This window comes from Lachancea lanzarotensis, scaffold LALA0S05, assembly GCF_000938715.1.
Source record: "Lachancea lanzarotensis genome assembly LALA0, scaffold LALA0S05, whole genome shotgun sequence".
Taxonomy (NCBI): Eukaryota; Fungi; Ascomycota; class Saccharomycetes; order Saccharomycetales; family Saccharomycetaceae; genus Lachancea; species Lachancea lanzarotensis.
The window spans coordinates 444,166-471,998 of record NW_019212883.1 but is presented as its reverse complement, the minus strand read 5'-3'; the positions used below and the strand labels follow the sequence as shown (position 1 = coordinate 471,998).

General features: G+C 44.8%; 16 protein-coding genes across 16 annotated transcripts; 8 read left to right on the top strand and 8 right to left on the bottom strand.

The window, feature by feature from the left end:
- Positions 1-169: 169 nt before the first annotated feature.
- Positions 170-1,546, top strand: BSC6 (LALA0S05e05336g1_1; the record flags this gene model as incomplete). The annotated part of the gene is made up of 1 exon (XM_022772314.1): positions 170-1,546. The coding sequence occupies one exon, from the start codon at positions 170-172 to the stop codon at positions 1,544-1,546; it is 1,377 nt and encodes a 458-aa protein (XP_022628650.1).
- Positions 1,547-2,098: 552 nt separating this feature from the next.
- On the top strand, positions 2,099-3,454 carry PFS2 (LALA0S05e05314g1_1; the record flags this gene model as incomplete). Its single annotated transcript, XM_022772313.1, has 1 exon — positions 2,099-3,454. The coding sequence occupies one exon, from the start codon at positions 2,099-2,101 to the stop codon at positions 3,452-3,454; it is 1,356 nt and encodes a 451-aa protein (XP_022628649.1).
- A 154-nt stretch (positions 3,455-3,608) lies between these two features.
- On the bottom strand, positions 3,609-4,877 carry PFK27 (LALA0S05e05292g1_1; the record flags this gene model as incomplete). The annotated part of the gene is made up of 1 exon (XM_022772312.1): positions 3,609-4,877. One exon carries the CDS (start codon positions 4,875-4,877, stop codon positions 3,609-3,611), a length of 1,269 nt encoding a protein of 422 aa, XP_022628648.1.
- Positions 4,878-5,796: 919 nt separating this feature from the next.
- MED7 (LALA0S05e05270g1_1) lies at positions 5,797-6,420 on the bottom strand (the record flags this gene model as incomplete). Its single annotated transcript, XM_022772311.1, has 1 exon — positions 5,797-6,420. One exon carries the CDS (start codon positions 6,418-6,420, stop codon positions 5,797-5,799), a length of 624 nt encoding a protein of 207 aa, XP_022628647.1.
- Positions 6,421-7,633: 1,213 nt separating this feature from the next.
- On the top strand, positions 7,634-8,014 carry HRT1 (LALA0S05e05248g1_1; the record flags this gene model as incomplete). Its single annotated transcript, XM_022772309.1, has 1 exon — positions 7,634-8,014. One exon carries the CDS (start codon positions 7,634-7,636, stop codon positions 8,012-8,014), a length of 381 nt encoding a protein of 126 aa, XP_022628646.1.
- Positions 8,015-8,275: 261 nt separating this feature from the next.
- PHA2 (LALA0S05e05226g1_1) lies at positions 8,276-9,295 on the bottom strand (the record flags this gene model as incomplete). Its single annotated transcript, XM_022772308.1, has 1 exon — positions 8,276-9,295. The coding sequence occupies one exon, from the start codon at positions 9,293-9,295 to the stop codon at positions 8,276-8,278; it is 1,020 nt and encodes a 339-aa protein (XP_022628645.1).
- Positions 9,296-9,529: 234 nt separating this feature from the next.
- On the bottom strand, positions 9,530-10,543 carry ATP11 (LALA0S05e05204g1_1; the record flags this gene model as incomplete). Its single annotated transcript, XM_022772307.1, has 1 exon — positions 9,530-10,543. One exon carries the CDS (start codon positions 10,541-10,543, stop codon positions 9,530-9,532), a length of 1,014 nt encoding a protein of 337 aa, XP_022628644.1.
- Positions 10,544-11,346: 803 nt separating this feature from the next.
- On the top strand, positions 11,347-12,207 carry DAL82 (LALA0S05e05182g1_1; the record flags this gene model as incomplete). The annotated part of the gene is made up of 1 exon (XM_022772306.1): positions 11,347-12,207. The coding sequence occupies one exon, from the start codon at positions 11,347-11,349 to the stop codon at positions 12,205-12,207; it is 861 nt and encodes a 286-aa protein (XP_022628643.1).
- Positions 12,208-12,324: 117 nt separating this feature from the next.
- Positions 12,325-15,048, bottom strand: EMW1 (LALA0S05e05160g1_1; the record flags this gene model as incomplete). The annotated part of the gene is made up of 1 exon (XM_022772305.1): positions 12,325-15,048. One exon carries the CDS (start codon positions 15,046-15,048, stop codon positions 12,325-12,327), a length of 2,724 nt encoding a protein of 907 aa, XP_022628642.1.
- An 838-nt stretch (positions 15,049-15,886) lies between these two features.
- On the top strand, positions 15,887-16,838 carry RFA2 (LALA0S05e05138g1_1; the record flags this gene model as incomplete). The annotated part of the gene is made up of 2 exons (XM_022772304.1): positions 15,887-15,893; positions 15,976-16,838. The coding sequence occupies 2 exons, from the start codon at positions 15,887-15,889 to the stop codon at positions 16,836-16,838; spliced, it is 870 nt and encodes a 289-aa protein (XP_022628641.1).
- A 231-nt stretch (positions 16,839-17,069) lies between these two features.
- Positions 17,070-18,551, top strand: GAS4 (LALA0S05e05116g1_1; the record flags this gene model as incomplete). The annotated part of the gene is made up of 1 exon (XM_022772303.1): positions 17,070-18,551. The coding sequence occupies one exon, from the start codon at positions 17,070-17,072 to the stop codon at positions 18,549-18,551; it is 1,482 nt and encodes a 493-aa protein (XP_022628640.1).
- A 48-nt stretch (positions 18,552-18,599) lies between these two features.
- SKP2 (LALA0S05e05094g1_1) lies at positions 18,600-20,717 on the bottom strand (the record flags this gene model as incomplete). Its single annotated transcript, XM_022772302.1, has 1 exon — positions 18,600-20,717. The coding sequence occupies one exon, from the start codon at positions 20,715-20,717 to the stop codon at positions 18,600-18,602; it is 2,118 nt and encodes a 705-aa protein (XP_022628639.1).
- Positions 20,718-21,094: 377 nt separating this feature from the next.
- On the bottom strand, positions 21,095-21,646 carry ZIM17 (LALA0S05e05072g1_1; the record flags this gene model as incomplete). The annotated part of the gene is made up of 1 exon (XM_022772301.1): positions 21,095-21,646. The coding sequence occupies one exon, from the start codon at positions 21,644-21,646 to the stop codon at positions 21,095-21,097; it is 552 nt and encodes a 183-aa protein (XP_022628638.1).
- A 185-nt stretch (positions 21,647-21,831) lies between these two features.
- STB1 (LALA0S05e05050g1_1) lies at positions 21,832-22,734 on the top strand (the record flags this gene model as incomplete). Its single annotated transcript, XM_022772300.1, has 1 exon — positions 21,832-22,734. One exon carries the CDS (start codon positions 21,832-21,834, stop codon positions 22,732-22,734), a length of 903 nt encoding a protein of 300 aa, XP_022628637.1.
- An 812-nt stretch (positions 22,735-23,546) lies between these two features.
- On the top strand, positions 23,547-25,910 carry ALR1 (LALA0S05e05028g1_1; the record flags this gene model as incomplete). The annotated part of the gene is made up of 1 exon (XM_022772298.1): positions 23,547-25,910. The coding sequence occupies one exon, from the start codon at positions 23,547-23,549 to the stop codon at positions 25,908-25,910; it is 2,364 nt and encodes a 787-aa protein (XP_022628636.1).
- A 151-nt stretch (positions 25,911-26,061) lies between these two features.
- KRI1 (LALA0S05e05006g1_1) lies at positions 26,062-27,735 on the bottom strand (the record flags this gene model as incomplete). Its single annotated transcript, XM_022772297.1, has 1 exon — positions 26,062-27,735. The coding sequence occupies one exon, from the start codon at positions 27,733-27,735 to the stop codon at positions 26,062-26,064; it is 1,674 nt and encodes a 557-aa protein (XP_022628635.1).
- Positions 27,736-27,833: the final 98 nt, after the last annotated feature.

Sequence of the window (27,833 nt, the reverse complement as noted above, 5' to 3'; positions counted from 1 at the left end):
GAATACGAATCCAGCTATTATAAATTGATCAGAGAACTTGGACCCTTTGCTTGTTCTGACAAACTACCGGTATTTACAGCAAAGAACGATCCAGAAGCGAGGATTAAGCACGCCAGTGGTTTTTACATCTAGTGGAACCTTTGAATCTGTGAAGAAGACCCAATTCAAGATGCCTCGCAACAAACAAGATGACTCAATTGAGCTTGAAATGCTCATGGGTAATGAGGACTCCAGCAGTCTTACAGTCACCGGGTCAAATCAAGCTCCAGAATATGGCGGTGAGACAATCAATATTTACCCCTTGGATTATCAAAAGGTTCATATTGTGAGATGGCAGATGGCAGCAAATTTGGTACTGTTCCTTGTCCTGGGCCTCAACGATGAATGCAACGGTGCTCTTTTGCCAGCTTTGACGCAGTACTACAACGTTTCGAAAGTTGAGGTTGCAAATCTGTTTGTAGTGCAATTTTTAGGCTATTGCACGGCTTCTTTGCTAACCCAAAAAATTCACACCAGAGTTGGAGCCAGAGGAGCGATGTTGACCGCAGCTGGATTGTGCGTTTTGTTTTACAGTGTTCTACTATCAAGGCCACGCTGGTTTGTGGTCTATGTTGCATGTTTTATGCCCCTAGGACTAGCTATAGGAATCATGGACTCGGTCTCCAACGTGTTATTCGGAAACCTCGAGAACCATAAAAACGAATGGATGGGAGTCCTTCATGGTCTGTATGGAGCAGCAGCCATGGTAACTGCACCTGTGGTATCCTACTTCGTCAAATATAGTCAGTGGAACTACTTCTTCATGTTGCCCTTGTCGGTTTCTTTAGTGGGGCTCACGCTGGTGCCCTACGCGTTCAAAGACGAGACCGCCAACAAATACAACTACTTATGTGAGATAAGTCGAGAGCAAGGCGATGACGTTCATCCCAGCTTCTGGTCATTGGTCCGCAGACCAGCAATTTTCATGTATGCAATCTACATGTTCATTTACCTTGGATCAGAGGTGTCAACTGGAGCATGGATCTTCACGTACCTTTTGGAAGTGAAAAAAGGACAGGTAATACCGATGTCCTACGTTACTGCTGCCTTTTGGATGGGTCTGACGACAGGCAGACTAGTTTTAGGTTTTGTCACAAAGCGGTGGTTCAAAAACGAATACAGAGCTTCCGCTTTCTACACAAAGCTTTGCGTTGTATTCTACACATGTTTCCTAGCCGTCACCTACTTTTCGGGATCTTCTGCGCTCTATTTTGTAGCAGTGTCAGTAATGATTTTTCTTGGCGGAGTATTCATCGGGCCGCTTTTCCCTAATGCCAGCGTTGTCGCTCTACAGGTCTTGCCTAAAAACATGCACGTAAGTGGTGTTGGTATTGCTGTGGCATTGGGAGGTTGTGGTTCTGCAATTTTGCCCTATTCTGTGGGTCTGATTACACATTTGGTCGGATTTGAATGGTTTCCGTTTTTGTGCTGGATAATGGTTGCTACGGTGGCCTTTGTTTGGTACTTGTACCCCAAAGTCATAAAGGGACATGAAGAATACTTATAGAGGCGTTGTCCTCATTGCTACGTCGGAAACAGATCTTCGCATACACCGTGCAATTGCTATTTCAATGGAAGTGAGAATTTGAGGAAACTCACATCCCAACCACTTCACACCGTTTTTACAACGACGATTCCCAACAGCTGTTTAGAAGAAAATGCATTGGCTCATTGAGTCTACTCTCCAAAGGCAGTGTCAAAGCTGCCTGTCTTCGCACAATGAACAAACAATATCCTCCAAGCTCGAAAAACGGCATAAACATAAGGTTTAAAAGACAGTCATGGTTTGAAAGACTGTTACACCAAATAAACGGAGATGGAAAGATATCGAGACTATCTTGGTGTCTAGGCTGGAGATCTCATGAGGGTAGTGTCTCTGCCTAAATGTGTGCCGTACGTGGTGATCTATGATATTGGAAAGGTATGGATGTATTTCAGTTATCCATCTCATCGAACTTCATCCAAGTTTAATCGAAGTGACTATCGCTCACTGTATCAGTCTTTCAAGGCAATTGTTCACGCTGATAGTGGCTGCTAGTTGAACGTTTCTTTACCTCCCATGAATGGAACCAATAGCTATGATACCCCACAAAATGACAAGAGATACGTTACGCAGCGACGTACGGTTGATATGAGCTCACCTTACGACAGACTGTACCATTTGAAAAGGCATGGACTTCCTATTCCCTTCATTGAGCCAGAGACAAGCTATACGACCAACATATTACCTGCAGATGCTTATTTGCACAACAGACGAGTCATCAATACACCGACCAAGTTTACACATTTGAGCTCGAACAAAGTTAAGCATGTCATTCCGGCTCTGGAATGGACACCAGAGGGTCGTAGGTTGGTTGTTGCGACTTATAGTGGTGAATTCTCTCTTTGGAATGGCTCTACTTTCAATTTTGAGAGTATTATGCAGGCCCACGACAGTGCTGTGGCAGTCATGAAATACTCACATGCAGGGGACTGGCTTATAAGCGGTGATTCTAATGGTACGATCAAGATCTGGCAGCCTAATTTCAATATGGTCAAAGTGCTGGACGACGCTCACACACAATGCATCAGAGGTATTTCGTTCAGTGGCACGGATTCCAAGTTTGTAACTTGTTCTGACGACAACATCTTGAAAATTTGGAATTTTAGCAATGGGCAGCAGGAAAGCACCCTTTCCGGTCATCATTGGGATGTTCGCAGTTGTGACTGGCATCCGACCATGGGTCTCATAGCATCTGGATCCAAAGATAATTTAATCAAATTATGGGACCCCAGAGCGGGCCAATGTATCAGCACAATTCTGGGGTGCAAGCATACAATTATCAGTACTAAATTCCAGCCTACCAAGGGTAACATGCTGGCCGTGATTTCCAAGGACAAAAGTTGTAGGGTATTCGATATTCGCCAGAACATGAAAGAATTAGCGGTTTACCGAGACGAATCCGATTACATGTCTCTGACGTGGCATCCCATCAATGAATCTATTTTCACAGTAGGTTGTTACGATGGTTCTATGAAGCACTTTGATTTACTTCAAGAACCACAGGATTCGTCTTCGGGTTACTACCATAACATCCCATATGCTCATGACAAGTGCATCACGTCTTTGTCCTACAATCCCGTTGGCCACATCCTTGCAAGTGCTTCAAAGGATAGAACGATACGATTCTGGACCAGGGCAAGGCCGATGGATCCCAATGCCTTTGATGATCCTACTTACAACAACAGGAAAGTCAATGCTTGGTATTTTGGCATCAACAATAATATTAATGCTATCAGACCTAAGACCGAAGATGGTATAGCCTTGCCTCCAGCAGGAAACGAGTTCATGAACTCCATGAACAATAACAATGCTATCTTGGGGCCGAGAGTCCAATCTCCGGCGACCTCAGGCCTGCCAGGGCTGAACTTTTAAATGGTAGCGTTCCTGAAATAATCTGTATTGGGCAATCTATAAAAGTGTATAAAAAAATAACAGCACGTATCTTTCGCGTACTGTTGTTGATGTCAAATCGAAGTGAACTTTATCCTTGGTCGTTATTACATTAATCGTTGAGTTTGTCCGAGCGCTACGCGAACGGTCCTTTGAGAATTTTGCAGAAGTAATCGTCATTGACAATCCCATTCAAAATTGAGGCGTACGGTACATCGGTAGTGGAACGTGAGCTTGAAGAGTCTGCGGGAACCTGGAGAGTAGGAGCAGATGTTCTGTTGGATGGAGTCTTTCCCTTGGCGAAATCCTGAACGTCTTGAATATACTGCCGGGCATAAATGTTAGAATAGCATTCGATGAAAAGCTCGATAGAATTTATCAATTGTGTCAAATATTGGGTTGCTCCTGGTGGGTGATGTTTTTTGGTTTCAATTGAGGCATCTGAATACCCTGCATTGATTACGCTATACCAAAACAACCCGTAATCTTCATTGACCAATCTGCCTTCAGCCATATGACTACAAAATTCCGCTTTTGTGAAGGGAATGTACTGGGAATGGTAGTGAGCTAGTCGTTTGGCAAAATCGCGTACTGCAAATTCATAAGGTTTATCGAAATAGTCCTGATTGAAAGTTTTGTTATGGATGTTGAAACGAACAAACGCGCGTTCAGTACATGACACTTGGAGTACCACGGGAGTGATGTGGTAATAGCGGTTCGCATCGGCGTTATAGACGCGCAACTGTTGGAAAATATAGGCACGTCTCTGTTCGGTAGAATTTGTGGCATCGAAAATGGCTACATCGCAAGAATCCTGGTCCAGATCCGAAAACATGTGTTGGAGCGTAAGTCTTGCGTATTGTTCCTTCTTTTGGGAATTTTTCGGGTTGAACAAGTCTTCAGATGAGTTGTTGGCGAGCATCATGGGTCTACCACGACAGCTAAGTTTCCGTCTTACTTGGCCGGCATTGTAAATTTTGCAGCGCAAATGAGTTGTGCGTGGGTCTTGGCCGAGATACTGGATCAGATGGTTCGAAACCGTTGATTTACCGCTTGCAGGGAGTCCCACCAGCACTATAACGAGTTTGTCGTCTGCAGCGGGCAATTGTGGTGGGGGTGCTGCCGAAACCGACGAAAAACGCCGGCCACGACTCGTATAGTTGAGCGTGAGAGCCGTGGGCTCTTCGCTGGTGTATTGTCGCAGGGGAGAGGACCGATGATGTGAATTTTCCGCTTTTTGTGCGTCATCATCGTTTTCTTTTTCACCTTCTTCTTCTTCTTCTGTGAGATACTGGTCCACGATACTGGAATAACTGTCGCGATGGCCGCGCAGCGAAAATAACGAGTTTGTCGAGTTAGACTTCGATTCACTGTCCAGATCGCCCGATAAAAGTGGCACCACCATTTTTTCAGGCTGAAAGAACAGATCCAAAAGGGTTTCTTTCGATTGGGATGGTTTGGGGACAACCGTGAGTTGACGAGACAAGCTGAGGAGTCCAAGTTCTATTTCTTTTCCCAGCGCTTCTCAACAGAGGTTCTCTTCGATATTCTATATCCTCGAGCACTCGAGAGTTTATCCGGCCTTGCAGTAGGTTTTTCCGAGATTGAGCTCGAAATTAAAGAAAATGAGATGGAGTTTTTCCGCGTTTTTAAATTGTAAATTCGTCTGTCGATCGACTCACCTCTTGAAATGTCAAAAATCTTCAACTGCTGGAGAGGAGAGGAGAGAAGAAGACGATCGGAGGAGAGATTGGAGCGGATCGGGTTGGAGATCGATTAGATGCGTGTACGTCTATTTTTTTTATTTTCTTTTTTCGATCTCGGTCGTTTTGTACGGATTCTCGGAAAATTTCAAAGTTTTTCCGAATTAGTGACCGTTCAGAGCGATCTTCTGTGAGTAATAGATCTATAATGTTAACGGTCCACTAGGAAATGCCACTCAACGCGAATAACTTGAATAGACGAGCCGGTGGTAGAGAACACAACTTGTAATTTTCTTTGGTTTCCCTTGGTTCTTCTGTTTTTCCTAGTTCTTCTGTTCTCTCTCCCGCGTTCGGAGCCTCGAGCCTTTACTTTTTTTTTCCTTCTTTATTGGATCCATTTCTCTATATGGATATGGTATATTTACTGTAGCCACTTTATCATCGAGAGTAATGACGTATTTGGACCATCTGACGTGTGTGACGAAGAAGGTCTATGACGGGACTGATGCAAACAAGGCTGTGTTGTTTGATTTGTAGTGATTTCGCGATTGTGTGCACGTTGTTTGATTTGTAGTGTAGTGCTTTCGCGATTGTCGTGTCGTTCCGCTCGATCACCACGACTCACGGGTCCCTCCCATCCTCATCTTCTTGTGTTTCCCCGACCATTTGAATCAGTTTCTCCTTGACCTGCGCACACACCTTCTCAATATTCTGTATCTCTTGTCTCTTGCCCTCTAGTTGTTCTTCTAGAAGCATTATGAGGGACTCACGTGACTGGTGCGGGCGGTATTCGTTAAGTAGATGATGGATATTGACCAAGATGGTTTGAATGTGTTCGACTTTTGCCGCAAACTGCTCGGGATTGACACTCAGGATGCCTGTAAGTTCTAGGAAATTCAGTAGCAGCGATCGCAGAAGTTTGTGTAGCTCCTGTATCTTGTCTTGGTAGCTCGAACTTGCGCCTTCTGGGGTTTCACGAGACTGGTACAATTGCGTCATTCCCATGCTTGCGAGGTCCGGGAGCTCGTCTTTTACCTGCCACACGCTCCCGAAAGCCCGATAATGACCTTCTGCCGGAATTTCCGGAGACACAAGGTGCTCTAGATCATCGTCCAGATGATCGAAACTGGCACCGGATTTTTTGAGTTCTTCAATTTTGGCCACATTTTCAGCCGTAAAATGCTTGATGTAAGGTGGTGGTGGCGGATAAAGCGCTGCTATTTCATTGGTACCGTTGGTTGACATTTTTTTTCTTTTTTGGTTCTCAAGCTCTTGACCGACCACGACAGGACGGTAGCTATTACTTCGTTTTTATCACTACTAGACCCAACTTCATGAACGCTGGCTCTATCAAAGGCTTGGACAACCCCAATTGTCGTTAGCGAAGTAGGTGGGTTGAGCTGTACTCAAGAGTTCGGTCAAGTTTCCCTAGAGAACATTCAAAACGTCTAGAGATGGACGAGATGATGGGCTGTTTAATGAATTAGGTGTATGTTTCGTGTATCGTGATGTAGAAACTTAGTGCCGAGCACTGACGTTAGCAAGGAAATGTAATAATGGTAGAATGAGATTCCAGTAAGTCAGTTGTATTATTGTCATTTATTCATGGCAGACTGATCAATTCTGTTCACTTGGTTCTCTTAGGTATCTTGATCACGTGACTGCTTTTTTATCATCGTCCACTGTTCAACTTTGTGAGACGGTTTTGATGGTACGCCATCGTTGAAGCGTAACGAGTCCCAGTTATTTACCTTTACAGTGGACTGGGAATGTTGTTGTCGTTTCTGTTGGCTAGAAGAAAAATTGTCTGCTCAAGGTATCACACAGTCACCAAATCTCACCACTCCTGCATCTATGTCTCTCGGAAGGATGAACAAAACGACATAGAATATGACTCGCCACTGCTGCTGAATGTTTCGATACTGACGCCCACCAGATGCCACCATAGTACAAAATGATCTAATTTCAACATAGACTAAGATTGCATGAACTACATATAACGATAAGCTCTTAGTCGCTCATAGTTTAGAGTCCGATTCTTGACGTTTCCACACCTGAGACCCAAGATAATGTACAACTGATTGTCAATGACTCATTTGGCTTTAAAGGATTCGGAATCTTTTGGTCACGTGGCCCGCCCCATCTTGCTGTTCATCCTCAAATTCAAGTTAAACATCCAACAAACAATATGGTTCTTACGAAACCGTTCACGAGGGTTCACCTTTCTAATCATCTATGACCGCAATTCACTCCATGCCACGCAAGTTGCTTACTTACCATAACCTCTAACATCCATCAGAACTGCCATATATAAGCACATACCTACACACGATAGCGCATAATACAATTCAGATCCAATCCACTCTTCATATTCAAGAACGTACAGAACTCGTCAGGGTTCTCCCACCACAATCACTCGCACTTGAATTTGTTACAGTAGCCTTCACTTCTACCAAGCATGTCAGAAGATCGGATGGACCTCGACGAACAACGAGTCGGCCAGGACGAAGTGCACGACACCGAGATGAGCACAGTCAATGAAACGGTAGAACCAGAAACGCGGCCTAAGAAACGGTTTGAAATCAAGAAATGGACTGCGGTAGCATTTTGGTCGTGGGATATAGCTGTTGAGAATTGTGCCATTTGCAGAAATCATATTATGGAACCATGTATTCAATGCCAGCCTACAGCGATGACGGACAGCGAAACCGAATGTGTAGCGGCATGGGGTGTGTGTAATCATGCATTCCATCTACATTGCATTAACAAATGGCTTCAAACTAGAAATGCCTGTCCGCTTGATAATCAGCCCTGGCAATTTGCCAAATACGGGAGATGAAATGGCTCTGGTAAAGAAAATCGGATTCACCAAAAAGATACGATTTCAGTCCCCAATAGGAGTGGGAAAAAGTCTGAGTCTGGATAGGGACTCCAGGTTCAGGTTTCGAGAGAAACGATGTTTGGGTTTCAACTACTGTCAAAAAGAGCAAGACTAGCATTTTCGCTGTCAGGGTTTTTGCAGTCTTATGTGTGTCAATTAGCACAAGCGGCATGTATATACATGTAAAAGTCCCGGTAAGTAAGATTCTCGAATCTCGGTTTATGCTATCTCATAGTAGCGAGCATTACGATTGAAAGTACCCCAAAGGCAGAACTTCAACGACTTTGAGCTGAGTCCCGTAAATATCGGGTCCCAGTCAACAGTGCTTTCGTGATTAAGCTCGATAAAAAAAATGTACTGCCATTTACGTCTTTTTGACTCTTCGTCTTCTTTCTGTGAGTGACTTTCGTTATCCCCAGGATAGTGATACGGTCTTGAACTGATCGAGCACATGTTGATCTGATTTTCCTTCAAGACATTCAGCACGTCCACAAGACTTCCGGGCATGTCTTGAGCAACAACAAATGTCAACAAAGTTACTTGCTGAACGCTGATGGATGTTGCAGACGGACGTGCAACCAAAGCACCTTTATTCGAGTCGCGTCTCTGCAATACTAAAAATCTAGTTGTGTTGCCCTTGCGGTCATTGATTGGCCGCTCTAAAATCGTAGCACCATGCAACGTAGCAGCTGTGCTACTGGCTATAGCAAGCGTTACTTCATGCGGGGTTTCGTAATCCCGTTTTTCGCAACAATATCGCACAGCATCCGATGTCGAAGTAGTATCGATCATTTGTAGTGACTTCACTCTTTGGCGTAGTTTGCTCAGATAGCTTGTAGCTTGGCCCCAAACCTGAGGATGTGAGTAGATCTTCAGAACGGTGGTAGTCTTGTCGAAAGCTTCGATATCAACGGTCCCAGAAGCTATTAGACACAGATCAATCGAGACGTACTGCTCGGCCACCACTTCCAGATCTGGCAGGGCCTGGTTTTGTCTATGATTCACAGCACCGTTCATGAGATCTCGCAGAAGATCGTACGTGAAAACGACTTGTCCATTGGTAGAGTTTTCAAGAGGCACCACAGCGTAGTCCAGTTTAGTATCGTGAGTTAACTCTTCGAAGCATTGTGGAATTGTCTTTAGGGCAGTATATTCGGTATTACCATCATTAGGAAACTGCTGAAGCACTGCCTGATGGGTGTAGGTTCCAAGTGGACCCAAGAAGGCTACATTGATCATTGTTGGCTGGTCAAAGTTGATATCTCAAGACGTCTTTCCAGACATATTTCACGATTGGATATAACTCCACCAACGATCTGGTAATTTAAAAGCTGAACCATTACTACGATAGTAAAACTAGAGGTTCAAAAGACAACTTGACGGAAGCCGTAAGAGCTTTGATTCTTGCTAGAATACTAACGTATATTTATATACATAACTACTGACATGAACTTGTAGCCTTACCTCGAACGCTTAAATGTCCATAGATTGAGCCAAACTGATTAGCTTTTCTACACTGAAATTGGTCGAACCACTGCCGAAATCGTGTAGAAGCTGGAGTCTTTGCTTGGAAGGAATGGTTTCCTCGCCCATGGCTCCGTAGAAACGTTGAATGTTCAAAAGCAACAGCTGGGCATCTTGGAGAGACACATTGACATCTTTTTCGACATGCCCGTTCATGAGCACTATGCGTTTATCTTGAGCAAGATCTGTGTGGAACTGGAAAGTAGTATGTGGTTTGGCATACTCTTTGTGCAGTTTGTACTCGGCCAAGGACGTTATGATGCAGTGGACGGTGGTGGGTCCAGCTACTTGCCATTGAATGTAGTGAAGCTCAACGCCCTGACTGTCACTGTCATTTGCGTTGTTGCCTTGCAGATCGGAAGCTTCGGCTTTGATTTCGCGAGGCAACGGCAGCACGAATGTGGGAACAGCTTTGAAGTGTTTGGACATCTGGTCAAACACCGTGGCGGGTACCACTGCGTTCAGAGCCTGGTTGTTGTTGGCCCAACGGGCACGCCATAAAAACTCGATTTCTTGCTTGGAAAGGTCCTTGATTTTCTCGAGCTTCAAAAACGAGTCTAGGGTCTTGAATGGTGCCGGGCTTGCCGCAGCGTCCACGGGGCCTCTGGGTTGTGTCATCTTGGCGTTGTTACTAGCCATTTTCATCCGTTGTTCGTAATCAGCCAGTTCTTGCAGAGGATCGATTCTGTTGAGTGTACGTTTTTTGTCTTCGATTTCAGATTTTAGATTCTCTTTGAGAAGGTCTATACTTTCAAATCCTTGCGCTTTGGCCTTTTGCACTAATTTTTCGTGGTATTTGTGTTCTAGAGCCTCTGTCGAATAGTTTTTTATCCGTAAAGACTGTTCCTGTTGCCGTTGCTGTTGCTGTTGCTGGACAAAACTTGACACTGAGATTGCAGACGCCTTTCGAGTTTGGTTGCGAAGGATTCGGGCCACGTTACGGTTCACAAGGCTCATCACCATCAAGTTTATCTCGCTGAGCTTGCGTGAAGTAGACTAGACACTTGGAATCTGCTATATTGGAAAAACTTTCGTAGTTGAGATGAGTTTGCTCTAATAGCACACATTGACCATTGAAAGGTAACCTATATGTCATAGGATGGAGCGTATAGATTGTGTATAAAATAGCCAAGGAAGCTCAAAATTGCGTGAGAGTCGCAAAGCTTTGGAATTGCAAGTATTACAAGCTAGTGACAGACACTACTACAAACGGCATTACAGCTGACTATTGTGAGCCACAACAACTCGCAGAATAGCAGTTTCAGAAGGCTGTTTTGGCAAATTAATCCACGTTACAAGAGAAGACCCTTCAGTCACCGCACTTCGATGTGTGTTGAATGCTCATCGGTGGATGTCAAATGATTATGCTGTCGTCGACTTCATTGTATTTCATCTCATTTTATCTTCAGCTCATATCTTACGGAAACATCAACGGTCACGTTACTAGTCGGTCACATGCAATTTATGCACCCAGACATTTATCATGTGATTCGTTTTGGTCACGCTCTTCTCACGTGCTGTTAATTTTGATCATTATATACGTTCATTTGGATTTTAAGCACCAAAATACATACCACTGCCATACTAAGACTCATTCGAGAACCAACACCTTTCGAAGAGTGTGTCTCGCAGTTCCCCCTCCACTAGATCTTCCCCTCGAGTGCTCGTCCCAATTTTCCTACCAGCGCAACTTCCAACACCGGAATGACCTTTGCGCCTCGAGGAAGGGACATTACAACGGGCACGCACATTGAAAACAGACTAAGATGAGCAACCCCGATGATATGTTGCTGGAGCTCATGTATGAGTACAAACCGCACTTGCAGTCTTACCGGCACCGCTTGAACACCTGGAACGAGCTGCTGCAGGCCTTTAACAAAGCCACGGGCGCTAACTATCGCCAGAGCAGGACTCTCAAGACTCGATTCGAGAAAGTGAAAGAGCTTTTCGTCAACGGAGAACAGTTACCATTCAAAAACGTCGCTCTATTGCAGAAATTATTAGACGAGTGCGGCCAGGATACCCGACTCCCTGAGGACAGAAGTCTGTCAGAGCAGTATCAATCTTCAGAACAGTCCAACACTCCATTTACCCTTGGAAATCCAGATAGCCACGAAAACTCTCAAAAACAGCAACCACTACAGTCACTATCACAACGAGACACTGAGTTTCTGTCTGAGGGTGAAGATCAAGATGCTTCAAGGCTGCCACCACTAGATTCTATCACGATTTTCCCTCACACTCAAATGCAACGGTTTCAAGAACAGCGATTTGCGAAAGATGGCGGTTACGTGGCTTCTGAAGAGGCTTCTAGGTATCGTCACGGTCAACCTTTCCATCCTGATACCTCTGGGTCACATTATATAGGCACCAAAGAACACATCGCTGCTGTTTTGGAATCTCTAAAGTCGGATTTTCAAAATAACAACTCGTTAGACCATTCCTCAGAAGATATAAATTCTTTGGCCGCGCTTCGGAACGAAGTCGCTATCCTGAAGCATAATCAAGAAATATTCCAGACTAGCGTCCTGGCGAAATTAGACAATATTGCCAAGCTTTTGCATTCATCATCTGATTTTCCAAAGTACAACTCTCAATTTCCTCAAGGTCAAGGTCATGACCGCTAATTCTCTTACTGTTGCTTGCACCACTCTCGCCTTTTCCTCTAATATTACCAAATGTGCTCTTTCAACGTCAATTGTGTAAAGTGCTGTACATCGTGTTTTTCTATCACAAAACATAGTCTATAGATTATTTCTTAATTCTAATAGTTTTTCCCAGCCTTCAGAATCTTCCCAGCTGGATCTGCCCCTACTCATCAATGACTTTATGACGGACCGCGCCTTGTACTTCCAATCCCCACAAACAGCACTGCCTGGCCCATGTTTCCCTTCCATTTCACCTAGAGACTCATATGCTGATACTAAATCGTCACAAGTTTCAACTGTTGCGTTCCACACTTTTTCGTCAAATTCGAGGTCCGGATTGTGTGACATTGCTCGGTATTCTTTTTCATAGCATTCTAACGATGCCCATGGTCTCTTTCTCCACATTTCAACCTTTGCCACCTGCTTCCAGCATTCTGAACTCGTTGTTACCACGGTGGGAAGCGTGTCACATATGAATTCCATACAAGAAGTTTGAAAGTGTGTCAATCTTTGAGAAGTATTGGCGGGGAAATCTGAAGTCACCAGTAATTCCACGAGCTTTTCAACAACTGGCATGTCTATTGAAAACTCTCCAACTTTATCCTTTCGTATATCTACAAGCTTGCGGCATGCTAGTAAGACGTCAGGCCACATGTTTAGCTTTATCGAAACAAGCATAAAATTTTCCCAGATCCTCCAGTTGTTAGGTGAGTCGGAGCTTACCGCTTTGCTGAGGCAGCTATGAGCCTCCTTGAGTTTACCTTGCTCGATGAAAGCAGCACTCAAGTTGGACCAAGATATGGAATGCGTTGCATCTAGTGACACGCATCTTGTAAAGGCTTCAGCAGCAAGATCCATCTTACCACATTCCAAACCAACACAGCCGTAAAAATACCAAGTCTCGAACGAGAGTGGGTATAAGCGCAAGGAGTCGTTCAGGTGTTTGATACATGCAATGGGATCTTTTGTTAAACCAGATGACGATGGGGGGTTGTAGTAGTGTTTCGCCAAAGAGTTCTTGGCGTTAACATGTTTACCGATCTCCCAACTCTTCGTCCACAAGTCTGGATCTTGTCTGATATCTCCCAAGATAGATAAGGCTCTTGCATCATTTGGATTTTCTTCGATATTCTTGATGAGGATCTTTTCTGCCGTTTTTTCGTCACCTACAGCTGCATAACACAGCGCAGCTTCACACACCATGGATAATCTCTCGTAAATTTCGACTGCAGATTTCATAACGCCAAGGCTCATATACTTTTCCGCCAGCGTTACATCCATCGCCCAGCGAGGAAGGAAAGGTAATTTATGGACATACCTCAATCTCTCCACGGCTTGTGTTGAATCTCCACCACTGCTTTGAGGAAGCATCCGGGTTGAAATGCTCAAATCCAATTCTTCAACCAGCGATTGCATTTGTAGTAGACCTCTTTCAATTGTCTTGGCCTTGGTCGTCTCGATGAGCGATCTTTCCCACAATCCTCTGGAAAACAGCGTCCAATTTTTCTTACCAGACTGGTATAAGACGCGGTTCACAATGGCGCTCAACTCCTGCTCCACCATCGAGTTCTGCGCCGGCGTGGTTTGGCGAATGACTTGTAGCCGAAGGAGTAATTGAGCATTGTCATCGTCAGATAGAGTCGGCTGGTCGTTAGGATCGAGCTCGCGCAACACAAGCGGAATGTCCTCCTGTCGGATGGCAATTGGAAGTAACCTTTCTTCATCAAGTGAATAATCTTGGTCTATCTTTGGTCTTTTTACGATCTGCTCGTCCAACGGCTCATTTCCAATGGACTCATACACAGGTTTTTCGAGTAAATGGTCTGACTCTAACGCAAGCGTCTCGGGTGCCTCTTTCACACTGTCATCACTAGAGTCTGTGTTGTTTGAGGCTTGCTGAGAGTGAGCCAAAATTATTAGCCCGGAACGGAATTCACTCTGGTATTTGGTTCTCTTGGCCCTTGCACCGGTCAAAACAAACTGGAACTGTGTCAACTTCTGAACCTTCGCCAAAGTGGGCAAACACATGTGTTCCGTGTTGGTGGCCAAAGAGCATTTAACGTTTTCCAGATAAAAGCTTACGCCCAATTGATTTTCAACACTGGATTTCAAATGGGATGGAAGTTCTTTGGATATGGCGTACACTAGGTCTATGCTGTTGAAAATCGAAGAAGCGACCATAGGATGAGGTCCTGTGGGCTCAGATAAAAGCGACAGCTGCGCAAGAAGAGCCCTTGCACGCCACCAGTGAGCAGACGCCACTACGGCTGAGGTTTGGGCTGGTACGATCTCAACGAGAGCAGTTTCCTGAAAGTCTTGGCCGAATAACGATGGTTGCTGCGTGACTTGCTCTAGCAGAATCAAGGCCATCACTAAGTAGACGGCATTGTCGCACAACCGGTACGCGGGTTGGCCCAGAACGCTGAGAAGCGTAATAGAAAACCGGTGTAACTTTTCGTTCTGATCATTGGTACATCCCAAAATCTCAGACGACGATTTCAATGCGCCTGGTCCTGTGAAGTTACTCTGGATAAAAGACTGTAGCAAGGCGATAGCGAGCACCAGAGCCAAATTTGGATGATTTTTGTAAGCGACCGAAAAACGATTTTGGAAACCCGAATAAGTCTCTTGTGGGTCGTCAAAATCGTACTTTCCGGTCACGTCTGCAGCTCTCAGTAGCTCCTGTATCACGGTATCGTGCTTACCACTCAGAATCAGCTTGGCGTTTACCAAACAGGTAGCATCGATTTCACCGGAGAATTCATCAAGTGGTACGTTTTTAGATCCCAGTAAAAGCGCTGTTTGCAAGATAGCCTCCATTTTATACCAAACCGATCTCGAAAAACAAGAAAAAAGTGTTATCAAGGCCTAAAACCGAAGCAAAAATGCAGTCTTGGGTGAATTTTGCTTGAATTTGTATTTTTCAACAGAGCGATAATACGCTGCTTAGCTTATATTTCATTTCAAATAGCCGATGAGCAAGCATTGTCCAAAATTTTAAGCAGTGTGTGTGCACTTTGAACGAGCGTGTCCGTCAAAAGGATTCGAGTTTCTAACATCACGAGGCCAATGGTGAACTTCAAGTTGGCATTTCCGACTGGTTTGAGTTGAAGAGGTAGCAACAAACCGCACTTATGGTCTTTTTGATCTCGATTTGAGTAGCGAAATTCCCTTATTCTTGTCCATTGCCGTTTAAATTATTTGTTCCTGTTCATTGCAGCATAAGCACTTTGTTCATGTCTCTTGGAGGCTTCTGTTCATCCAGCACGATTGCTCAGCACTCGTGGAGATTTAAAATGCTTGGTCCCCAAGACTTGTGTCGTTGTAGTACTCTAAAATGTCACACTCGTACAGTCATTAAAGATGGCATAAAAATGCGGTCGAAAACTAACTTCGGGTCTCCAAAAAAAGCCTGAACCTAGCAGACTTCCAACAGCACCATTTCACAGTATATACAGCGCATCTTAGCTTGTCAATTCTTGTACTTTGTCTTGGTAAATGTTACTGGAAACGCCAAACGCGTCAACTATTTAATTAATATTATTAAATATTGAGTCTTCTTCACCTGTTCAAGTCAGTACATCTTTCAAAAGAGGTTCCTAAAACACCCAAACCAAGCCGAATAGCGCCATTTATAACCTCAATAAGCTAGCACAACATGTCAGGTACGTTAGCATCTAGTCTTCACCTTTTCCCAGCTCTTTTAAGACCTTTTTTTACTAACTTAAGGTCTTCTTTTGAACACAGGTTACCAACCTTACAATGAATTTTCGTCAGTTTCTAACAATAGCGGTGGTGGCGGGTTTGAAAACAGCCAGGGCAATGGCAGCAGACCTGCCACCGGTGGTGGTGGGTCGCAATCGACGTTGATGCCCGTGACGATCAAGCAGGTCTTAGAATCGAAGCAAATGGTTCAAGATGGGCCTTTCGTTATCCAGAATCTGGAGCTACACCATGTGGTGTTCGTTGGAGTAGTCAGAAACGTGGTGGATAAGACGTCGAATATTACACTGACCATCGAAGACGGTACAGGCCAGATCGACGTTCGTCAATGGACAGCAGATCCAACCGATATCGCAAACGCCAACGAGCAGGGCGAGAAACAAGAGGGCTCATATAGCTCACAGATCTCACAAATGTACCAAGTGGGCAAGTACGTCAAGGTTTTTGGAGCGCTACGTGAATTCAGTGGTAAAAAAAACGTACAGTATGCAGTTGTAAAGCCCATCGACAGTTTCAACGACGTGATAGCACACCATCTGTCCGCTATGAAGTGCCATGCCATTGCCAACGGGTCTTTGCAGAGCCCGGCTTACCCAAATACTGACTCTACTGCATTGTCCGGCAGCAACCAGCAACCAGCTCAGGAACAGAGTTTGTTCGTCCAAGACAATTCCGCAAGCGATCCCAAACCAGCTCTACATAAGATCCTGGAATTCTGTGCCGCTCAATGCGAGGGCAAGGACGCTAGTAACTTTGCTGTTCACACGAAACTGATCGAACAAAGCCTGAGCATTTCAGAAGCAGATGTGAAAACGTACTGTCAGACCTTGGTCGATCAAGGTTTCATATACCCAACCTTCGACGACAGCAGCTTTTTCGTTTTATAAATAATGCACATAAGGATTTATACATGAATTGATGGAATGTTAAATTTAGGTTAAAACTGTCTAGTGTCAATCGTCGCTGACATTGACATTTTTTATGCTTTTGGCGTCAAAGTTAACAAACAGAAGAAATGAAAACACACAATGTCACTAAAACGAGTTGGTCCGTAACTTGATAATGATATCAATACTCGAGACCTTTATCTTCTTCCAGATCATATCAGCACAGGCAAAATGCTATCATCCATTCTAAAACTATATCTAGCGTTTTTATTCTTCTGGAAAGTAAAGCTAGTCGCAGCTTCCATAAACCCAATTGAAATTCATGAACAACATTTCTACGACTCTGTCACAGGAGAACCCTTTTTTATCAAGGGTGTCGACTATCAGCCAGGTGGATCCTCTGATGTAACTAGTAATCGAGATCCACTTTCCAATGCCAAGATATGTGCCCGTGATGTTTTCCTATTCCAAAAGCTGGGCATCAACACCATACGAGTGTACTCGATAAGTCCAGATTTAGATCATGACGAATGTATGACCATGATGGCAGCGGCCGGGATTTACTTGATTCTGGACGTCAACTCCCCATTAGAAAACCAGCATCTCAATAGGTATGAACCTTGGACAACCTACAATGAGGGCTATCTGGAGCACGTCTTCAAAGTGGTCGAGCAATTTAGCCATTACAACAACACCTTGGGATTTTTTGCCGGTAACGAGATTATCAACGATGGTCAGTCCGCCAGGCGTTGTCCTCCTTACATAAGGGCAGTTGTCAACGACATCAAGCAATACATTCAAGCCTACTCTCCGCGAACCATCCCAGTAGGATACTCGGCAGCTGATGATTTGAAGTACCGGATTCCATTGTCTCAGTACCTGGAGTGTCATGATGAAAATCATCCAGATTCGAGTATCGACTTCTATGGCGTTAACTCATATCAGTGGTGTGGACCACAAACCATCCAGTCATCAGGATACGATCAGCTTGTTGACGCGTACAAGCAATTCTCTAAGCCCGTATTCTTTTCAGAATTTGGGTGCAACACTTTTAGGCCACGCTCCTTCGAAGAGGTCGAAGCGTTGTACTCGGAAAGTATGATCAATACATTCAGTGGAGGCCTCGTTTACGAGTTTACAGAAGAGCCCAACGAATACGGGCTGGTGAAGATGAGTGATGACAATAGTGCTCAGATTCTTCAAGACTTTGTCAACTTGCAAGGTCGCTTTGCTAATATCGAAAGTAAAGAGTTTCAAATGATCCGTAAAAACGCAGTGAGTTTGATGGCCTCTGCTCCTTTACCAACTTGCGAAGACAAATATGAAAATCTTCAGGTTGACGCAACTGTGGCAGGAGGTATCGCTAAAAATCTTCTCAAAACGGGAGTTGACCAAAAAAAGGGTAGGTATTTGAACCTGGAAGAATCAGTTTATTCCTCAGATTACGAAATTCACGACGTGAATGGGAAATCCTTCGAAAGCCCTCGCAGAATATCAATAGTCCATAAAATCGAAGGCTCAGAACCCGAGGTTCGGCACCGAAACCAGTCGCAGGAAACGGAGTCGTCTTCTACAGTGTCCCCAAGGCCGAATGATGATAAAAAAGACACTGTAAAGCAAAATGAAGCTATCTCACTCAAGTATTCCCTGACATCCGTTATTTCCTGGTGCCTAGGTTCGATTTGTTTGATTGTGAGCCTGATGCTATTCTAAGCGGTGCCCAGGTTTCATTTTGGTTTGACGAAAGCCAAGCAACGTATTTCACTTAGTGCCATATTTGTACAACACGAAACCATCGTTGTCTCTTACTGTTAACATCATTTCTGAATTTAGTAGCGGTCTCAGCAAGATTTCCCAATCATACCGCGTCCTCGGAGTACACCATAACCACTTTCTTAGCATTCGTATATCAACAGATTGAAATCTCGATAACGATTTCAAGAACATCCATAAGTTAACATTAGCGATGTCCTTATAAAGGTGGAAATTTTGATAACTGTTCCACAGCTGCTTTTGATCGAGAACGTCATTACTGCTGATAGGATCATTGACACTATTGCTGAGACAACTAGAAATATCGTTGTCCCACCAGTGAGTGCTGGAATCCCCGTCCTCTGCCTGAGTAGAGCCGCATAAAGTTTGGAGGTCATCTCCAGTGTAATCGTCCAATTGCCGCCAAAAATGGAGGGGCTGCAGCGGGTAGACATTGGTGAAAGGAATATTAACGATGGAAATTTTGATTCCTTTGGTAGGAAGACGGTCCCAGAGATTTTTGTAATAATGGTAGAAGTAATGGAAAGGATGTATCTTCATGTTTTTAAAGTACTGTTCTTGAGTTTCAGATATTGTCCCTGGCTTTCTACCTTCGTTATCACCCAAACGTTTTATATAGCCTTCGTTCATGGCAATCACAACCGGAGTTGTTGCAGGCGGGACGGTCAACTTTCGCGAAATAGGAGTTTCAACTAATGTTTCGGCAAGCGACGCATTGTCAGATGAAGCTTGAGAGCTCTCCGTGAAATAAAACGAACTATCAACGACCTTTTGATTATTGAAACAGTCGCTATTACAGTCGATCGTGAGGTGATTCAGTCTGGGAAAGCAATTGGTGAGGATTAGGTCATACTTGCTGCGAATGTTCAGTAGTTTGAGGTTTTTCACGCGATGGTAATAAGAATGCAGTAGCTTCACCAGACCATTTCCGGGAACGATTTCGCAACCGTTGAGTGAGAGCGATGTGATTGGCAGATGAAGATCTAGGGAATCTTCATCACATCTACAAATGTACAGCGGCATATACTCGAAGGGGGCATCGAGTGATTCAGCGTCTATTACCATGTTTTCCAGTATCAGTTCATCGAATATACCAAAACAGCTTAGCATATTGGATCTTAACGGTACTGGGGATTTATCGCTGGCTGCACGAAGCTCCAATTTTTTAAATCGAGGTAAGTTGTGGTATTTTTCCTCGTATGCAGCAAGCCATGAAGAGGAGAACTCAAAGTTCTTGAGATCGTCCCTGTTTAATGATTGTTGACCTTTGATAATTCTTTTGTAAAAATCCTTGGACCCGTCATTCAAAACCGAATACCATAGCGGGATCTTGAAGCCCTGTCGAATACCACTGAGCACAACATGTGTGAGATTGGGGCAGAAATCGATAATATCCAATAGTAATTCTATGTAGGTGTGGTCTTCGTATTTGGCCATGAGTTTAGACCGAGATGTGGACGATAGATCGAAAAACGACCTGCGTGGCGAAGCAGTGCGTTTGTGCAACGGGTTGGACAGGTTCAAACCTCTACCATCGGAAGAGGTGCTTCTGCGTTCACCTAAGGGTGTACTATCAGGCGTTTTCTCGCGTACGAAGTTCTGTGTTCTCTGAGGATCACTGGACAGACGGTAGGAGCCACCAATAGTAGATGGTTGGTCTCTGCTGCAATATTTGCCGTATTTCAACAGCGAGTCCTGGTATAGTGGGTTCACGAATTCAATAGAACGAACCAAAAATCTAAGGTTTTGAGACGAAACGCCAACTCTGGGATGAATTAGAGCATTTGACGTGTGTGTTTCGCTGTGGATGAGTGCTGTAAATTGCAACAAGGCCAGCTTGTCCCTCAAAACAACGTTTTGATACAGAAAATTGTTGCTTATAATGTCATATAGCTTGGAATTGACCAGACACAGTGACAGAAGCGTGGGAACGTCCAAAAGCCGCAGAATTTGGTCCAAAATCTTTGGAGGCAGCGAGAACAAGCCGCATGATGTTTCGTTGCAGGTAGCTCGGCTTTTGCTGTGACCTCTAGTCCTTGCAGTTCTCAGATCTGACGTAGTATCCGCTTCTTCTCTGGATCTTCCAAACAGCTGAAGACGACGCATATGGAATCTGAAAATTGGAAACCAACGGTGCCAATGGTGCCGAGGGCCAAGAGCGAATTGAAAAGGCTCACGAGTGTGGAAATGGTAAGTTCTGCTTCGTCAAAAGAATATATTTCACAACTTGAAATGGCTTTCTTTAAGATGTAATTAAAGACTTCCTTCTACACAGTGGCTCGTGAGCCACGAACCCACTGTTAGCCACAGCATTAAGCGCATGTGTTCATCGGGTTGGAAACCTGTGAGTGAGTTCCAACACGGGCTATGGAATCTCAAAGTTCAGTAATCCTTCAGGTGTTTGCTGTATCGCCGCGCTGGAAAAAAAAGGCGGTTTTCAGAAGAAAATGGAAAGAAGTGTGCTAATGTTCTTTGACATAACGTTATTTCGGGGTGTGGTCGCTACTGTTTGGAAGAATGTGTGGGGAGCTCGCTTCTGATGCTTTTTGCACCGTTTCAGGTGCATCTTTGGCATGGTGGCCTATCGTTGAGCGTAATTTTTCCGGGATGTCCTCGAAGGCCAAATCGTCTGTTGTCAGAGCCACAGACTCGCCCTTGGCGCTCAAAATGTCTTGTATGGTGATGTGGTCATCAGAAAAGATCTTTAGATGGTCTGCAATGAGATGTCTGCTCTTACAGCCGGGACACTGGATCAAGACCGTTCCACCTGTGTAGGCCTGTTTTGACATGGTATGCGACGAACGCGTGTTGCATTTCTTGCAAGTGAACGCTATCATCATAGCGGGCTTGTCGGTTTTGACTGCGGCCGCCTTGGCGGCCGCTGCCAAGCCCTGGGGGGCTTCATTGCGCTGGATTGTGGAATTGGAAAAAGCTCTTGTAAAAACTGGTAGAATGGTCGTATTAAGACGCGAAAAGTGGGTAACTCTTGAAACTGAGCATCGCGCAACTGTTTTAAGGCTTTGCAAACGGAGCATCGTAGGCCTAATAGCTCAAAATGGCCAAGATTTCGTTATGTTTCTCGATTTTTTTGGCAAGTATAGCAAGCATCTCGCTTCCTGCCATATATAGTGATAAAAAACTTGGAAATATACAGGGAACACACACATTCCCATATCACCCAAAAATCAACCAAAACGCGTCGTAAACGCACTCCAAAACCATGGAACCAGGCCAATTGTCACCTCAAAAGGAGCAGGAAATTGCGCTGAAGATCCTGGAGAGAGCAGAGCTTGCTCAGATGACTCGCCAGCTCAAGATGGGTCTTGGAAAAGTGACGACGCCAAAGAAGAGTTTACGCGCGTCACCGGTGAAACTGGGGGTTTCAAAAGCTACAATGGACGGTGCTCGAGTGTCACCATTGAAACGTAGACGCTCGTTTGGAAATACACTCCGTGGAGCAGTGGGAGACCTGGGAGACGGGATAACGGAGCGTGCAAAGAGTCCCACAAAACGCGTCGCTGCTACACCTCCTGGAAGTCCCGTGGGCAACGCAAGACGGCCCAGCATCGAACTGACGGCGCCACAAACTCCACGAGCACGCTCGTCGGGATCAGCAAACGGTGCAGGCACCGGAACGGGTTCTGAGGACCACGAATTGGGCGCAGACTTGCTGATGTATCTGGCGACCAGTCCCTATACGTCTTCTTCGTCTAAACCGGGCTCGAATACACATCTGCAGGCTCCACAAACACCTTCTGCACGAATCCCCACGACGCCATCAGCGTCCCAGACGCATTTAAGAACTCAAGGAGCAGCTGCTTCGCCGCATTCCACGTTTAAAGTGCCGGGTCTGGCTGCCGCACACCACACCACCCCGTCCCATTCAGCGTCCAACTCGCAGTTTTCAGATATCATGGAGTCGCCCCAAATATCGCTCTATATGCCTTCGTCAACGCCGCGTAAACGTCGTGGTTCTACGGTCAAGACAGGCATGGGTTCCAGTGCCCAAAACCTTGCTGTTCCTGGAACACCGAACTTCAACATGGGTGACTACGTCCACAATCTATTTAGTCCATCACCGCGTGTTACGAGCGGGTCTCTCAGAGACTCCAAGAAGGAATAGGAGGGAGAACATTTTCCAGGGAAGAGAGAACCTTTAAGGTGGTGACGATGTACAATGGCGCCACTCCGTATGGAGGCTGGTGTACTCTTTCTCTTTCTCTTTCTTCTTCTTCTTCATCATCATCTTCTTGGTTCTTTTGCCGCCGAGCCAACCCTCCGGGCCACTTTTTCAGGGCCGTTGGATGTTAGCCGCCGAGCTGACGTCATTACCGGACCGGATAAACTTTCACGTGCCTGCATGCTCGAGGTTTTTCCGGACCAACACACGTGACGCCCACGATGCCCAGAAAAAAAAATACAATTCAAATTAAATTGAATTGGACCACTATTATGGAGAGTTGAAAAAAAGCTTCATTAATACTTCATGAAGCTATACCTAAAGACACTCTAAGAAGACTCCTTTCTCTCACCAGACAGGCCCAAAAGCGACTGGAAACTTGTAAAGCTCGCAACAGCACTCAGACTGGTAGAAATTTGATACTAGCTGTAAAAAAAGCGTCATTTTCCGGCTTTAAACGAAAAAGACCGTTTTTTTGACAGTACTTTCACTTATAGCCTTCACTGTGCGGGTCACAACGTTTATCTCGGCAAGTTGAGCTCTGTGTACTTCACACTGTGGAGCCAGGTCTTGGTGTGCTCAAAACGCCCGGAACCGCCTTAAAAACGACAAGAAACGGTGGGAAATTTTGAGGTTATTTTGGGCCAAACAATACGTTTTCTTTTATCGCGTTTAGTGAGAGCCCCAATCCTCACAGTTGATCACCACTTTGATTTGAAACTTTTTGATTTTCATTCCGCAAACAATCAGTACTCATGAGATCAGACACGGAATCTGAAAGCTCTTGCGAGCACGCTTCGCCAGCGGCATCCGTGGCCGTATCGCTAGCGTCCATGGACACCGAAGAGCATAACGAATTGTACGACCACAGACACTTGCCGGACTCGTTACCTGTGCGTCAAAACTCGAGTGTCACGCGTGTGGGTGGTGGAACTCGATCCCCCTCCTCTGAAGCCCGACGTGGGATAAAGGTCTCGTCACCCAGCCCAGTGCACCCAGACATCAAATTCGACAATGACTCTGATGACGAACCTCGCATCGAGAACCCTCACATGAAGCTCTCGGCCACAAATACGGGAAATGCTCGTCCTTCTCGTATTGCGCACTCCATGACACACCAAAGACAATTGTACTCAGGACCCGGGTCTGCTCAACACTTGAACGCTCCTCCACCTTTGCTACCAAGGAAATCTTCGAAGACTTCTGGCCCAGAAGAAGCCGGCAATATGAAGAAGAGCAAAACGAGAACTAATTCGGATTCTTCATCTGTAAGGCCCTTGCATTTTCTCACCAAAACCATGTCAGGACGTTCTAATCAAAGTGATAACATCAGGGAACATGCCATGAGACGTAGACTCTCTAGGGTATCTATCGAAAGTGACAACTCTCATGCGTCTAGAGAATCTCAAGAAACCGAGGAAGATGTGTGTTTCCCAATGGAAAGGCTGGAGCACTTGAGAATTAATGGTATTGATTTCGATGAGCTCGAAGAATTTGCCATTCAATCTCGGGAAGAGAGCTTTCGCGGTGGTGTAAATGATATGCGCGTTGAGCCGATTAATATCAATCAGCACACACTTAATAAGGAAGGGTCATCCTCCTCAACGGCAACCACTACCTCTACAGCTGCTTTGAAGTATACTCCAAAGGCCCCATCTCCGATAGTACAAAAGGTCCCTACTCAAAACGTCTCTGCTCAAAACCAAGAGTCAGTGGCCCCTACCCATGAAGGGATATTTTTTGGTGACAACAAGGTCGAAAATGACGATTCAGAGAACCTCCCAGCCTCTCCACCATACAACGTTGAAAATTACGTGGTTCCAGACAGGTTCTCTTTTTTCCGGTCCGATTCTGATGAAACAATTCATGCTCCAGATATCGCATCGCTTGTCACACGTGGAGGAACGTTCCGAGATCTGTTCAAGGATGGTTCACCCACTTGGTGGCTAGATTGTATTTGTCCCACTGACGAAGAGATGCGTTGCATCTCAAAGGCTTTCGGCCTGCATCCTTTAACGGCAGAAGATATTAGGATGCAAGAAACCCGCGAAAAAGTAGAACTTTTCAAAACTTATTATTTCGTGTGCTTCCACACCTTTGAAGGCGATCCGGAATCCGAGGATTTTCTCGAACCTATCAACGTTTACATCGTGATTTTCAAAGAGGGTGTTTTAACATTTCATTTTGGACCTGTGTACCATTGTTCCAATGTTAGAAGACGTGTTAGACAACTTCGGGACTATGTGGATGTGAGCTCTGATTGGTTATGCTATGCTCTTATTGATGATATTACTGATAGCTTTGCACCTGTCATTCAAGCAATCGAATACGAAGCCGATGTTATCGAGGACTCTGTCTTCATGGCTCGTGATATGGATTTTTCAGCAATGCTACAAAGAATCGGAGAAAGCAGAAGGAAGACGATGACACTCATGAGATTATTAAGTGGGAAGGCTGATGTGATCAAAATGTTTGCCAAAAGATGCCAAGATGAGTTAAATGGGATAGGTCCTGCTTTGACATCTCAAGTAAACATCGCCAACTTACAGCAGTCGCAGCCAGAGAAGTTCTTTCAGAGGCAAAATGTGCAGAATGCTTGTCCTCCCACTGCCCAACCAAGAGCTGATATTGCTCTTTATTTGGGCGATATCCAGGACCACGTCGTTACTATGTTCCAGAATTTACTTTCCTACGAGAAGATCTTTTCGCGATCGCATGCTAATTACTTGGCCCAATTACAGGTGGAATCGTTCAATTCCAACAATAAAGTCACTGAGATGTTAGGTAAAGTAACGCTCATCGGAACCATATTGATTCCACTCAATATCATCACGGGTTTATTCGGAATGAACGTTCCAGTACCTGGTCAGCCAGATGGAGGTGGACTGGGATGGTGGTTTGGTATCATGGGTGTGATGGCTTTTGTTGCCTTGAGTTTTGCTTTGATCGCCCATTTCTGGCTCAGCAGAATTTCCGCGCCTGCGACCTTGAACGAAGCTTCTGAAAGTGGTACGCGGTCAATAATGAACACTTTGCGGTCCGGTAGGACTAGAGCAGCAAAGCCAGATTCCTACAGAAAAGGAGGCACCAATCGATCCATGTCTAGCTTCCAGAGATAGACGAATGTGTTATCAGAGCTAGAAACAAATGCTTTCAGATGTAGTAGTTAATTGTTGTACATTAAGAATAAGATGAATAAAACCATTTAGACACGAGTCTTTAATCAAAAGCTAGGCCAAAACGGTATAATTTCCTTAAAATGCTATAAATCTATTCAACGTGACTTCTGTTTGACTTCTTGGAGTGCTTTTTCTTCTTGTTTAAGACTGGTTGGCCTTCAACATCCTCCAGCGGCTCTTCGTTGCCAAACGTCTTTTTCCTCCATTCTCTTACGCGTCGGCTTTTGGTGACCTTACGGCGATCTTTAGCCCGTAGCTCTTTGGCTCTGTAAGGCGCGAACTTTTTGAGACCAATGAACTCATTGAGATCTGTATCATCGGCAGCGAAAATCTCTCTGTGAGAAAGTCCAAACGACTCTGGCGATACCTCTCTGTATCGGAATTTCAGTCCATCGTCATCTTTTGTTCGTGAACGAGATTTTCTCTCTTCCTCTACCTGATCCACGATTGCAAGCTTTTCGTTATCGACAGCTTTTTCAACCATCTCTGATATCTTTTTCTTTTCCTTCTTCTGCGATGACTTATCTTGCTTCTTTTCCTTTCTTGACCTTTTCTTACTTGGAGGCTCTTCATCGTTATCCAACTCTTCCTCGTCCCTTTCGTCTTCGTTCTGATAATAGTCCCCCATTATTTCATCATTCTCGTCCCACGTAGGCTTGCTTTCTTGGTTGTAGTATTCATCGTTAAAAAGTTCACTAACGACCGCATCCCATTGATTGTCTTCAAAGTCTCCGTTTATCAGAGAGCTAGTAAGTTTCTTAACCATTGCTTCGTCTATATCAGCCCCATATTCTTTTTTAACCTGTTCCAAAACATCAGTGAGCTTGTTGACCTTTTCGGTCTTCTTTTTCTGAACCTGAGTATCCTTCTCCTTCTTTTCAGCTTGCACCAACTTCTTTTCTTCATCCCTCTTACGTCTACGCGTATTGTCGGTACCTCTTCTCAAAGTCGCTTGATTACGGGCATAAGATACAATTTCTGCCGCATTAGGATCCTCGTAACGGAAGTTGTATGCATTTTCGAATTCCTCAGCTGCGTCCTCGAACTCCTCATCATCTTGCATACCTGGATCATCTAGATTTATCTCTTTATCGCCTTGTTGTGGCACCCAGGCATGTTTGCTCACAAAGGCCTGTAAAAACTCTTCGTCGTTTTCTTCTGGGTTTGGAAGAGAGGTTTCTATACGACTTTTACGTTGCGCGGGTTCTTTTTTAACCAAGAAGTCGTCATCATCATCACCGTCCTGTTGGAACTGGTCATTGATTTCATTCAAAAGTTTAGATTTCCCTTCTTTCTGCTCAGACACAAACGACTGCTTGCCGTCCACGGTTTCCATTTCTTTGGTGTGGTCGTCATCGTCCTTGAACGTCTCTCCCGCTAAAATATTCATCCTGTGATAATCTTTCAAGAAAACAGGTTTCTCCTTGCGTTGTTTAGCCAGTTCAGCTGTAGCCTTTTCCGGGTCTTCGAAAAAACGAACTGACGGGTCAAACAGTGTTTGATCATTATTTTTAATGGCGGCCAACACTTGTTTAAACCCATCTTCGACTTCTTCTGTCACGAGTTCACCGAAATCATCTTCTTCCTCCGAGCTTGACTCTTCCGTATCACTATCGTCAGCTTGGGCTGGCTGTTTTTCAATCTGTTGAGTTTTTGACGAGGTCTGCTTCTTCAAATCTGAACTCACGTCCGCTGTGCGAGTCTCAGAACCAGCTTTCGCAGCATTTTCTTTGGCTTTTTTAGCGGCAGACTTCTTTCTAGGCATATTTCCAGCTTAACTGAGTAACAGGTGCTTCAAGTGAAACAACAGAAGACAGACTGTCTATGAGTTTATGTTCTTTGAAGATGCGCTGGTGAGATGCG